The 14,609-nt window shown below is 42.9% G+C and overlaps 1 protein-coding gene across 1 annotated transcript in view; it reads left to right on the top strand.

Moving 5' to 3' along the window:
- The window catches only part of myt1lb (myelin transcription factor 1-like, b), a 128,168-nt gene that overhangs the window by 72,573 nt on the left and 40,986 nt on the right, over window positions 1-14,609 (top strand). The window contains exon 5 of the mRNA XM_042500860.1: window positions 9,853-10,337. Within this exon, the coding sequence (XP_042356794.1) occupies window positions 9,853-10,337 (485 nt within the window). The remainder of the gene's footprint in view (window positions 1-9,852; window positions 10,338-14,609) is intronic.

Here is a 14,609-nt window from a genome sequence, read left to right as displayed (position 1 = left end):
ACAGATAGCTCTCACTAAAAGCATTGGAACTGGGCCAGGTGGTGATGGAGCGACAGGGGGAAGCGGCACCGCTGCAGCGCACTCTTTGCCTGCCAGGGGGAGAGGATACAGGACAGGAGTAAAGGATACGAAATTGAAGATAGAAGGGAGCAGCAGGGAGATGAGCGGTTTTAACAGAAGCAGGGAAATGTTATAAGTAGGATAGGAAGAGGAAGAAGAGATATAGAGATGAAAAGACTGAGGAGGTGAAGAGGGGACAGGGGGTGAAGAAGGAAATCAGACAGAATTATCAGAAGGCCATACGAAGTTAAAGAACTACAAGACGTTAAAGCACAGCTTACATTATAACAGAGATAGAGGATGAGTGCGCTAACCACAATAGGATGGAAATGGAGAGAAGGCAAGAGCAGAAACAGACGAGCGAGCAAAGCCATTTCGAATAGAGGAGAGAAAGAGGCCCAGGAAAAAAAAAAAAAGAGAACAGGCAGCCATCCACCCCCGCCAAGCTCAGCAACCCCTCTGCCTCCATGTGCAGAACCAGATAAGGTCGCATTAATCAAAATCTGCCACTTCCCCTTCCAAAAAAACACCGTCTATGCCATCAACCCCCCTCTGTGAAGTATCTGTCACCGAAACGGAAATTTCCATATTTAATGGGAAAGCTTTATATCACCAAAAAGCCAGTGTGGGCTGAGGGTGAAAAGAACAGAGTTGGTTGGATCTGTCAGCTCTGTCATTAGCTTCTACACTTCAGACTGCGCGTGGAGCCTTGGGGTTCATTTCAGTTTGGCTCTGACACTATTGTTATCATTAAACAGTATGATGAAGCTGGACTCAGATTGGTCCTTGTCTCATACAACTACAATCACTTGTGTAATAATAGTATATTATCACAATACGATATTGACTATTCGTCATCACAGTCTCTTTCTTAGCACATTAAAGAGTAGGTTTTTTTTCCCAACAGCATATTCTGTCCTCACATGAATCTCGAATGCAATTTAAAACACGCTTTGAAAGCATTTCAAAACCAAGGCCGCCAAATTTACAGTGGCATGCACATGCGACTTCCCTCGTCATGCCTTCTTCTCTGATGCCATTTGTTTATTTTTCCCTTTGTAATTTTCCCCCCTTATTTGCCTCCTGTGCATATTATGACAAGCCTGCAGACTACCTTTCCGACATTACCCGGCGTCAGATAAACAGGTGGTGTTTACGCAATTTTTTCATCCTCCTGTTTTTTTTCTTTTCTTGTTTTCTTTTTTTTTTTAACTGCCTCCCCGAGGAAAGACATCAAAGGGAATAACAGATCATGTGCGGTGAGTGCGTTGTGTGCCACGGGGGCGGGGGGGTGAGGGGGGGGGGGGGAGGTGGGGTTTGGCAAGAGGGGGCAGGCAGCTGCTTAGGGCCAGCTCCAGGCCAGGCACATCCTGACCTCTGACCCCTGAACCCCCCACAAGCCCTCCGTGATCCCAGCCTCCCCCTCCCACCCCCGGCCAGCCCTTCCCTCAGAGCAGCTGCCAACTAAATTACATCAATGTCAAAAAAAAAGCCCTCCTCCTCTGCCGGGGAGATGGAGCCGGGTAAACATGACGCAGAGTGGGAATCACAATGTAGCACGGGAAGGGCAGACACTTTGGTCTGTATGCCAGAATTACAGTAAAGGATAACTATAGATTAGATTTATTTTATGGCAAATGCCATGAAAAGACCGAAACTGATAACGTGTTATTGTGTCTTTCAATACATGCCTCTTCCTCAGCTGGTCTATTAGATGGTTCCTACTCAGGTACATTTTAAAAATTACACCTAAAATACGTATGTATGTTTAAGCACTGCGTTTCATCTCATTTAACTTCAGTGCCCATTAAGGGTCCACCGATATTGGTTTTTCACGGATGATATCGATACTGATTGTTAGTAGTTCATGAGACCAGTAACTAATATTGGGAACCGATATGCATTTACAATAAAACAAAAAATCTTTCTGTCAATTTTTAGAATTTGGAATAAAACAAACTCAAAACTTTGCCTTTAGCAAATGAAACGTCCAACATCATATTCAGCAAGTTCCCAGCAACTTTTTAAAATTTTTTTATAAAGTTATGAAAATGTATTAAAAATTTTTTTCTTAATAGTGAGACCTTGCTTCTTTTGTTTGTATGATGTGAAATTAAATTCAATATCTTTGGGTTTTGAACTTTTGGTCGACAAACAGCAATTTCAAGATGTTACCTTTGACAAACAGTTAATTCATTACTCAAGAAATGAATTGACAGATTAATCAATAATGAAAATAATCAGCCGTAGTTAAGCTACTCATTCCAGTGATTCTCACCATAGATTATGACTAATGCATCCCTTCGGCTATTATTCAGTGTAAGAAGCAAAGACTGAATGAAGGGAGAAAGTATTATATGCAATCGGCTCACAGTCGAGTTTACCTTGGACTTTCTATTCATTCACATCTGCTCGTCTCTGTCAGCTCATCCAAATAAACAACTATTATGACAGCCTACACTGTGGCTTACACAGACAAATGGACAAGCTGGAGGAAAGAATCCCTCTTCCAAAATGGCTGCTGGGCTAGCAGCTAACTAGCTGGCCTCTCTGTGTGTGTCTGAGTTGGGGTGATTGATTGAAGTCATTACGCTGGTGGAGAGACTCCTTACCTGGCTAATCCAGGAGTGAATTTAGCTGCAGCATGACAGATAGCCGCATTACGCCCCCAGAATCTGCTGCTGGATGAGCTCTACTGCTCAGGACCTCCACTACCATATTATGCAAAATGACCTGTATGATACACATTTCAGTAGTTTTACAGATCCATCTTAAAATCCCCAAACTCAGAGTCTCACTCAGCTCAGGCTAAAAACAGAAATGCTTCATAATTTGATGCGTTACATCATAATATTGTGGGGCGAAAAAATACACAACAAGTACTTGTTGTAATACATGTTGTTGACACCTGTGTCACATATTTCTGAACCAGAATCAGAATCGGTTTTTGATGCAAACATTAAACTTATAATAAGCATATTAATAAAAAATAAGACAAAGTAGTGCAACACTCAAGAGCTTGAGTACAGAATAGAGAAATTTAAAATAAAAATATGGTTGAGATACTCTTAAAAAGTATGATAACATGACAAAATAACAGAACAACAACATGACAACATTTTGTGGAATTCTTCAGCCCCTAAATGACCATTTGTATATAAGTAACACACTCCAGATTATGTTGATTTCATTAAGAAAACTTTGTTTTTCTTGCATGCCTCCATTTAATGAAGAATCCAAAAACAGAGACAATTTTAGGTTTAAAAGTAAGACGGCTCCTGCTCCCTTCAAAGCCAGACTCCATCGATAAAAAACAGCAACAGTAACAAGGGAGCTGCTGGTCTGCTTGATTTTATTACTGTGCGTCCTTTGTAAATCTCAACTAATCATTTTAAACACCAAGGGTTTTTGTAAAAAATCTCGCATTTTCCTTCAATTCAACAATATTTTTCCTATCAGTTGACTGTTTAGTCTGACTAAAAGTCTAAAATCCAAAGATATTTATTTTACTGAGACAATAAAGAAAAAGAAAATCCTGAAAATTCAATAATTATTTTTATCAAATGTCTCATCAACTTATTGTTTCAGCTCTTTCCCAGATTTCACAATATTGTGACCTTCACGCTCTAAATTTCCTAAGTCCTTTCTCTAATTTCACACAATCTATATAAGAGTTTTGTATCTCGTCTCGTGCTATAGCAAAAACAAAATAGCAGCCCTGACCTGTCTCATCCCATCTTCAATGCTCTCAGCTCCATTCCCCAGGTCCCCCCACCAACCACACCACAGCTGCTTGATGGGACTGTATCAGCGAGGCGCACAAACAACCTGTGAGGAGGTTTTTCTCCAAGCGTGAATAACAGTTGGCAGATACGGATAAAAGCAGCTAAAGGGGGGCAGCTGAGGTCTTGGATAGGCTCTGGGAGCGAGGATAAAATGCAGGAAGATGTCGCTAGGCGCATGCGAGATGTCCGCTAGAGTCATTGTTAGCTACTATGCCGGGTGGGGATTTGACTAAAGTTGGGTTTATTAGCTGCAGGCAGCAAATGTTGGAGCTGGAGGAGTGGATGGGCAACAACGGGCTTATTGAACCAGTGAGCTGAACAGCATGTCTGTTGGGCACTGATGCCTCTTAGCGACTTTGCCTCTGCACCCGCTGCTTTAAACACATAAACCATTGTATCATCAAGCAAACTGTGAATTTCGAATTTGTTGAAATACGCAAGCAAACATGAAAAGATTACACTTGTATGGTGATGTCTTTAGTGTAAATCCAAGTGGACATGTCATTTCAGTGCGTTCACACACGCATCATATATGTTTCACTGACACTGAGGATTATTTCGACACTATGAAGTAATATTTCATGAGTTTTAGGTGCGTGTATGTGTGTGTGAATGAGCCACAGCAGCTGATATGCGAGCGGGGAGCCTGAGACGACAGAAAACGCCCCAAATTGCAGCGTCTGCCATGCGCTGAGCCTCCTGCACCAAGACACTGTCTTTTGTTCTCCCCTGCTAGCGGGAGAAGCCTGACAGCTCTGAAATGATCCTCTCTCCTCTTTCATACACACACACATCTCTCTTATTCTTTTCAACTTCTCTACTATATATTTCCCAATTTTGCGTGCGCACAAAGGCGATACGCACACACATGCACAAAAGCATACATTCTGCCGTCTGTCTCGCTCCTATAGCCTCTATTTTTCCTCTCTCCCTGTCTGTCTTTCTCTCTCATTTCTCCTCACTGGCTTGCTGTGAGGATGGCGAATCCCTCATGGATTTCTGGAGGGTATCACCATGGAGACGGGGCTCTGCCACACGTGTCTGTAGATCCTCCTGCTGGATAGGGGGCACAGCCAGAGGTGGTGCATTCCCTCCATCGCTAGGCTGCTCCTTGGAGAGCGGAGGAAGAGACAACAATGAGCTGTGGATGAGGGAGAGATAGGAGAAAATGGGAAAAGGGTGGAAAAGTAAGTGGTGGAGATGCAGAGAGAAATTGGTGTGAGAGAGGGATTGAAGTAATCTATACTCTAAGATATACAGCATACGGAGGAGGTGGTGAAAGTGAAAGTATGGAAGTAAAAGGAGCAGGTGAGGTGAGAACAGAGAGGGAGAAATAAGAGGTGAGAATGTTGGGTGACAGGGAGAGATGACGCGAGAGAGAGAGAGAGAGAAAGAGGAAAAAGCAGCAGTGAGAGGAGGCAGAGGGAAAGGCAACAGCCGCCTCATCCCTGTGTCAGGGAGACAAATAGCGTGTGATGCTAATGACTGGCTAAAGCTTTTGCCCCTGCTGAGAACAGCCGCTAATATGACTGCTAATAAAAGTGGCGTGGAACGCTGTCGCATTCCAGCAGTCGCTCAACTGTCGCCCAAAATTAGCCAAACGGGAGCTTTCCTTCTCCTGCCGCTCCACTCTCCTGTCTCACATTAACGCTCCAGAAATGGGACCCTCTCTGTACCGCTTCCAGGAGGTTTTACTTTTGCGTTAAAGGGGCCACTTGTTCACACAGTAATAGAATTTGTTCCATCTTATAATGCCGAGGATGCCCACTCCATAAAATATGAAGTGGTCTTTTTGTGATCTGAGGCTCTTTTTCGTCTTTGATTGCTACCTCTCATACTGCACACTCCTTTTGGAGGATTTTGTGATTCTGCCAGGGGACAAAGCAAAAAGGAAACTTAGAATGGTACAGTATTTTCTTCCTTTTCTATGCACAATGCTTGCAGAATGCCTTTTCTTTTTTAATTTTAATGCCACCTAATTATTTCTGGAATTTTAATTGCCAAGCGCAGTGAGTGGGATGCATCGCCTGTGATGACGAATGTTGTAGCCAAGGTCACACAGCGACAGAGCCAGGGAACGTGGGATGGCGGAGCTGTGGAGGCTTCCTGTGGCTTAGTCATCACGGGGACTCAAGGAGCGCCGGGGCAAACACACCTCTCACGGTGTCACAACAACCTGACAACGCCTCTTAACACAAGTGTGATTAAAAGGCATTTACATAAGATGCTCTGCGGCCGCTTTCAATGAGCCGCAGCTTTTAAACAGGAGCCAAATACCTGCGCCATTGTAGGTGGAACTTTAGCGCGAAGCATGTCCGCTCTCTGTCATCAAAAGGCCTCTTTGTTTGTACAAACCTGACCTAAAATTGTGAAGTGCACTTGACTCCTTTTAAAGATACAATGAAAAAAACACATGCAAAACCCAGCATTTATTATTTGCTATCCATTAGCTGATGTTGCAAAGCAATTATAGCATTTCAGCACCTTTTTTTTAGTGTGATTCAGGTGCATTAAACAAGTATTTCACTAATACAAATATAAAGACGGTTCCTCACATAAAACTAGGCCATCTCTGCTGTAGAAAGATGCAGATGCTTTTGAAATCGGTGCTACATGACCGAGAAAACAGAGAAAAGGGACACTTTTGCTCAAGAGGTAGAAAAACTGTAACTACAAGAATGCATCGTGCCGTATTTAAAGCTCCCGCTGGTGGATGATGTCGCGCACAGACTGGTCTGTGTGAAACAATGGTGGTTTGTCGATCTCGTATTACATTTCTGAAAACGTTTGAGGTGAGAAATATACAAGTATCAGATCCTGGTTTATATTTAATCAGCGGTACTTAGTTTTTACTGGTTTACCTCTGTTTATTCAGCTTCATTTTTCACTGTGCAGGAAGCTGTGTGGCGCCCACTTCCTGTTCACAATCTCTTACTATTACAGAAAAACAGGAAGTATAAATATATTTCTGGAGAGATTTTTGGAGCGAGATAGGCAGCGTAGTAACATAGTCTTGATTTCTATTCCATCAACACTGTGATAACATAACAGAACAACACACCTAGTTTTAATGTTTGATTGGATTTTGGTCCAAGTTTGAGCATGGTAAAGCAGCGGGTAACTGTATAAGCTGTATACTCTTTGTCCAATGACCAAAGAGACAGAACGGGGGGAGGAGGGATATGTAGGCACAGGTTATGTGGAGGAAAGTTTACCACAGTTCATCAATACATATTACCCACATTGTTTTGACACAAGGGTGGTTGAAAATCTGCGAAATAACCCTTTAACACCCATCAGCCACAGAGCTTCGCAGCTGAATGCTTGACAGTAAGCGCTGCCTTAAGACTGCTTTATTGTTGAGATAAAAGTGGAGAGGCTGGACCAGCAGGACGGAGAGGGAGAGGAGCAGAGAGGGCCTACGTCTATGTACCATTCCCACACCACTTCTCCCTCTTCCCATCCCCGCTCTCCCCCTCCTCTCCTTCCTCCCACTCACCTATCCTCCTCTCCTGCCAGCCCGCCTCGCCTTGGCAGCCGCTAACCTGCTGGGACCGGCCCTTGATTTATTTGGAGAGGGCCCTGGAACGGAGGGGCCAGGATGAGTGGCATTTTAATGTGCTTTTGAGATGTTTGGTCACAAGCACTATTGATCACAGTGCCGCAGCACACACACACACCCCTCCCTCACTGTCCCGCAGACCCTCGTGCTGCCCTGGGGAGAGGTCTGGCTGTCAGGCAGGGAATGAGTTTCCATGCGGGCTTAGATTAATGAAATGAGGCCCCTGGTTGCGGGGGGTGCAGGGGGTCAGACCATTAAGGAATCCCTGGGCTGGGCGAGATTGAGCCTGCCAGCTGACTGTACGCTGACTGACTGATGGACATCCGGGACTGACGAGAGAGGCAGAGAGAGAGGCAGAGAAGGATGGATAGGATATTGGACTGTGGCACACACTGATATGAAAACCAGAGGAAAAAAAAGAGGGAACAGAAATGTGTTTCTAAGCCTGCGATCCACCACCTCGCCTTTTCAATAGTTACTCCACAAACAAAAGCAGCACACACTGACTAACAACTACCATTTTCTTAGTCTCACACACGGCCCTGTGCCATTCATTCACATCAGGTCTTACTCTAAGTAGCGCCGAGCCGAGGAAACATCCAGAGGTTGTAAAAATAGGAGCCAGGGATATTTCACAGCCGAGTGAACATGCCCAAAGCGTGTTTAGCTCTCTTACACTCCAGCCCGGACAAGGGGTTTATTTGATGGCCAAAACACTCAGCAGAACTCATCATAATTCTGACTGTGTGGGTGCTTTTGTTTCAAACGTGCCAAATGTGTGCACACAGCCACACACACACACACATACGCGCATACATAAATGTACAAACAGCAGCACATGTTGGAAAGTCACGCACATGCAGCTTACATAGGGGGGCGGGGAAGCAGCTCGGGGCTCTCAGAGGTTTGATGAGTGAAATGGATTAAGCCCCTGTGATCAATAGCCTGAGCGAATACACAGATTATCAGATTATCAGATTAGGATCTGTCCCCCTGCTGCCGAGGGGGAGCCAGAGAATACATTAAAACCTGAGGTGCCTCGGCGAGATTCAATTAATCAGGCTACAGGTTGTCCCCCCCCCCCCCCCCCCCCCCCTTACAGTCAATTCCAGACAAGCAGTTGTGTTTTGCTGCACTCAGTTCACGTCAGAACAAGGGCATATCACTCTGGAACAAAGTGTTTGTGGAGCACGCACAGTGATTTTCTTTTGCCTGGAGAACAAATTGGTGTTACCTGAATATAAATGAATGAAGATAAACTAAATCTTCTGCTTTGTTTGCTCCACAGATAGAGACTTTGTAACTGTTTTCAAGAAGAAATGGAGCATTTTATTATAATTGCCCAATAGTTAATGAGCACATGTCTAATTAAGGTTGGTTAAGCAAAGTTTAATATTTTTCCCAGCAGAAGAACTTAAGAGGCATTGCTTTCCTTGCAGTAAGAGGCTCTTGTTTCTCCATGTGCATTGTATTTCTTTTTGTAAACCACAGCACCTTAAAGGGATAGTTCAGATTTTTTGAAATGGGGCTGTATGTGGTATTTATCCATAGTCATTGTATTGCATACAGTAAATGTCAGTCAGCACCCCCTCAGTTTTAAGTTTTAGGCTGGAGTCTGACATGGAAGCCATGCAATATACTGCTGTGGACAGGGGCCGGCAACAGAACATATTTTAGCTACCAAAAAAAAAAAAAAATCAGCTATAGTGTATGCAATATTTAGGGTTTTTTCACCACTTTACCATTTTGACGGAGAAGCTGTTGACTGCCTCAGTTTCCCATCCACGGTCTTGTAAAAGCGACCAGACTCCACTGAAAAAAAACAATAATTTCAGCTGAACACACGTGCTGCTGGTCTACCGCTGCCTCAATTAGTTAATTAATATGTGTTATTATGTGACTTTGGTGAGTCTGAACTTACCCTTTAAATGTCAAAGTCACACAACAACATAAACAAAATATCTGGTCAAGGCAGTGGTAGACCTGCAGCTCCTTTGTTAATAACACTTAAATCAGTGTTTTTCTCAATGGAGTCTTGGTTTGGAAGAGAGCAATAAAACGGGCTCATTTCCAGTTGGAAATGACTGTCTGACAGGGAGGTAAAGCATTGAAAATACTGTCAATAAAGTGCACATTTAAACTGACACTGATTGACTTTTTGGGGGGCTTTTTGGTGGCTAAAATACAGGTTTTTTTTGCTGACTCCTCAGCAGTAGATTGCTTAACTTCCATGTTGGACTCCAGCCTGCTTCTCCAATCTAGGAGCACACCGACTGACGTCTACAGTATGTCGTATACTATCTATTCATAAGTAGTCCATTAAACCCCACTTTAAAAAATCTGAACTAACCCTTTAACACAGAGGCCTAATTGCAAATGAGCATTCGCATTGATGGCCAGGTGAGGCTACCAGCTAACAGCTGCCCTCTTATCTCTCCTCTGCAGTGTGTACGGCTGCCCCCTGGCCAAGAAGAGAAAGAGTCTAGACAGACAAACCCTGGAAACGTCCCCCAAGAGGAGCACTTACCTAGATGACATGGACAACTCCACCATGGAGGAGTGCTACGAGACAGATGGGACGGAGGAGATGGACGACAGGGAGGAAGAGGAGGAGGAAGGAGCGGTAGAGGAGGAGGAGGAGGAGGAGGAAGAGGGAGAAGTGGAGGAGGAGGAAGAGGAAGAGGTGGAGGGTTACATGGACTACAATGTAGAGCAAATGGAGCACGAAGAAGGGGAGGTGGAGAGAGGGGACGGAGATGGGGAGGAAGAGGAGGAGGAGGAGGAGGAAGAGGAGGTAGAGGTGGAGCAAGAAGAAGAGGAAGAGGGCGATGAGGAGAGGGTGGAGGAGGCAGAGGAAGAGGAGGAAGCGGTAGAGGAGGTGGACTATGAAGAGGGAGAAGAGGAGGAAGGAGAGCAGAGTCAAGGGCAAGGTGAGATCACTTTTTCATCATATTGTATTAAAACACATTGAATGGATGTTTAAAATGCTCTGAATTCACAAGAACACTTTTTAAAGGAATAGTTCATCATTTCAGGGAATATGTTTACTTCTGGCAGAGAGTTAATAAGAACATTGATACCTTTCTCACATCTAAGCCTTAAATTTGGGGCCACAGCCTCCAGCTGGTTAGCTTAGCCTAGCACAAGCACTGGAAACAAAGGGAAAGAGTTAGCCTGGTACTGTTCTAAGGTAAAAAAATCCACCCACAGAAACATTATCTTTAATTCTTAGTATTATAATGTTATAGCTCGTTTGTTTAACATCTTAAAACCTGGATCAGCTTCAGTTTTCTTGTGCTGCATTCAGATGCCTTTCACAAGTATTACAACCTTTTTAAAAGCTGAGGAAATATGCCTCAAAAACTATAGTTGCAATGATCATAGTTACATATCTAAATATTTGTTACAGAAGCACTTTTTTTTACTTTCCTTCAATTTTTTTAAAGTTTGTTTGTGTGGGTTTTTTTTTTTTTATAATTTTCAGGTAATTTTCTAGTATCTTTTTCTTTTTTTTTTTTTTTTTACAAATTTGTAGCAAATTTTTGGGATATTTCATCTTTAATTTCTCATTGTTCTTATCTTTCAAATTTTTTAAAATTTAAATCAAGCAAATTTGCTCAGGTTTAAAAGGGTTAAACCAAAGGGTAAAAACAACTGCTTGCCATTTATGTGGGGGTTTTGTGCCAGACTTTGTCTTGGCTTGGTTGCCAGGCAGCCAGGAGACACTCCAGGAAGTTACTGCGCACATGCCATGAATGTATAAAAAGAACTGGAAACTGCGTAGGAGGCAGGAACCCGTTCATTCATATGAATGTAGCTCAGTGGCGCATGAAGCCAAAAAAGTCCAACTGCCACTTATAAAAATGATTTGGACAGTCGGTACTGTTTCCACATTATGGGGTCTATGGCGCAATTATACTGGAGTCTTCCACCAGCTGAGCCGGCTACTTCTGATTTAAAGCTACGCTAACTTGAATGGGGATAACATTATTTAATCGTTTAGTTTTTCAAGACTTTCAAAATGTTATCAGACAAGATGGATCAAATCCTGGTGGTGAAATGGGTCATTTTGTGGGTGATGTGACCCCCCCCCCCCAAAAAAAAAGTCAAGTGATGTACAGATGCCTCTTCCACAATGTAAGATGTAAGATGTAAGCAAAAATGTAAAGATGTAGTGGACTCAGAAGCTGTAATTTAACTGTTTGGCCACTGATTTTGTCATGCCCCCTCAGCAACTAATACTGATGCGCAGAGCATCGTTTAGCACCTGTATTAAACGCCCGCTGTTTCCTGGATAAAACGCGTTGTAACATGTGGTTGATATTGTGAAACATTGGGAAATGTGAAACAGTCACAGTTAGGTTTAGGTAACAAACCTTCTTGGTTAGTTTTAGAAAAATCATGGTGTGAATTTAAATACGTAAGTAATTTTGTAACAGTTAGACTCAACATGATGTAAATACATGACGTGTCATAACTAGCCCACATGACATACGTATGTAAAATGCGTCAATTTTGACTTTTAATTTCACATGGGGCACACGCAGCAGTTTCTGTGTGATAGTCCTGTGTTTGTTTGACCGGTCCACTGGCCCTAACTCCTCCCTATGAGGCGTCAGTATACTATGCCTGTTGCTCTGAGTTTCTAAGTTGCTGCAGATACGTTTACATTAGAGTTAGTTGAAAGCCATGTGCATCTCATACACACATAAATGGGGCCAGGTGCATCACCATCAGGTGCCAAGGGGTGTGACAGAGCGTCTGTATTTAATGACCTGGGAGTGAGACCAGGAGATGACATGAGAGTGATATCAATCATCTTATGCAACTTGCCACCAGAAAACCAATAAAATCAATAAAAAGATTTCCCAAAATGTTGAAAAAATCCTTTTAAAAAGTTCCATGTTGATTTAAAAAGGTTTCCATTACTTTTGCAAGTTCTGCATTTGTATATCTGTGGTTTGTATTTCCATATTTGATGGGCTGATTGAAGTAGTTTGGGGCAGCTGGGCACGATGTTCAAAGAGTGATTGTGTTTTGCATTGGAATGAGATAAAAGACCTGAAACAACATACTGAATCCAGCATGGCTGAGGCCATGCAATCTATTATTCCTACAGTGACTATTTATTTTATTTTATTTCCTTTTTTTATGTCATTCATTTATTTATTCATTTTCATTTTTTTCACATACTAATTTTCAAAACTTTTACTAAACTGCTAAGGTTTAAATCCACCAGACACTGGAGGAATGGTAAAAACTGTTCACTACTGTCCTGATTCTTCATAGAGCTCTTTTTAAAAAAATATTAATACCTTAATTATAGACAAATTATTCAAACTGATGGCTAAAATCAGCAGAATTCTTCTTTGCAATTATTTCCCACTGCAGTGTTTTAGCCTTCTCTGAAAAGCCTTTGCCTGTACCATTAGAGCCATTAGTGCTGAAACTGGAGCCATGGTTATTTCTTGTAAGCAACAAAAAAGTATCAAACTAATCATTTTTTTAAAATAAAGGAATCATCAGTTGCTTAAATATGAAAGCTTAAGAATATTAGAGATGTTGACAATCAAAGCCTTGCTTTAATTTAGCCTTCCTTGACGACATGATACAAAAACAACATCTATTTTTTGGGACTGGGATTTAAGAAACTCCTGCCCCATATGTTATTCACCCCCCCACCCCCCCGCTGACGTGCCCAAGACCAGATTTGGCAGGTTTCTCTCCAGCAGATTCTGCCTTGCACCCCCGCATCACGATTGGACCTGACAGTGCCTTCAAGTCCAATTAAGAGTGAAGCTCTGAGAGAGGAGTGTGTTAACCCTGTTTGGCGCGTAGCTCTACCCACCCAAAGTGTTGATGTGGCATCGCAGCAGCAGCCGTGCTTCTATTTTTCTTCGCAGAATGTGAATCTCTACAGACTGGTGTTCATTAGAGCCCACAGCCGAGGCCTCACCCACAACACTGAGACAGTGGACTGTTGCCACTGTCTCTTCAGCCTGTCAACAGCTTCTCCTTCCATGGCTAGTCGCTGATTACCATGTTTTTTTGATAAGTGCTATGGACATGCCAGAGTGCGCGTTGTTGTCACTGGAAGGTATTCTCTCTCCTGATGAATTCTCCAAATCCTTCTCATCACTGAGCTCTATAATCATTGTGTTTGCTTTATTGGAAGAGAAGGATTGAACAACATTTAATCTGCAGCATTTTCCCTGAGAAAGGCAGAAATATCTTTCTGTATGCATCATTACCGTGTTCCCCAACTCGCCCCAAGACAACCGTACTGGATGGTCGCTGGGCAGATACCAATCTCCTAAATGTAATAGAGGTGACATTCTGGAGCTTCTCTGTGTTTCTATGTGGCATGCACATCTCTGTAGCTAATCCAAAGCCAATTCAGGGCAGGGCAGTCCCTCTGTTCCCTCCTTAATCTGTTTCGCTTCCATATCCCTTTTGTGTACCTTGATTGCTCTTCAAATTGCTTTCCTGTGCCATGTTTCATACCATCAAAAATTAAACCCCTGGTGCAGGAGGTTGCTGTAAGAAGCCTTCCACTGTCAAAATGTGTGCCTGGTCATTCGTGACTGTTCCCTCTTCCCGCTCTAAAGCCCTCACCCCCCAAGCACCAATATTGTGTTGCTCTCATTAGATTGGAGTGTGTGTGTATGTGTGTGTGAGCATGGGGAAGTCAGTGTGAGTGTTTAGTCTATGTACAAAGTATATAGTTGGAGAATCTGATTTTTTTCTATATGTTTACTTTGTTTTAATGAAGTCAAGTTCACATAATTGTGTATATTTTAGTTGCAGATTCTGACAATTGACACATTTCTCAGTTATTGTCATTTTTTGTCTCGTGATTCATTCGAAGTCAAACTCTTGTTTATTATTTCTGTGTGTGCGTTGGATGGATTTGGATGGAGGGGCGCCTTTGGGTTCATTTTCTCCACAGGAATGCAAGTGGCAAATGTGACGCCAACGTGAGCGATGTGCTCTTGGCGGCTCAGGGCGGAAATGTGAAAGGAGCGATTGGAAGTGCTCCAGGAGTGAGTGCTTGAAATTACTGACAGAAGAGGTTCAGTAACCTTTTGCAGCCTGTCAGAATCAATTAGGCAGTGAAAGGAATTCTAAAGATACTGATGATTGAATGAAAAAAGAACTTTACTAGCAAACGATGAATAGCTACTGACTGGGGTTCAGCGTGT

The sequence above is a fragment of the Plectropomus leopardus genome, chromosome 14 (assembly GCF_008729295.1).
Source record: "Plectropomus leopardus isolate mb chromosome 14, YSFRI_Pleo_2.0, whole genome shotgun sequence".
Lineage (NCBI taxonomy): Eukaryota > Metazoa > Chordata > Actinopteri > Perciformes > Serranidae > Plectropomus > Plectropomus leopardus.
The sequence above is the reverse complement of the archived record's forward strand: the minus strand, read 5'-3'. Positions and strand labels throughout refer to the sequence as shown.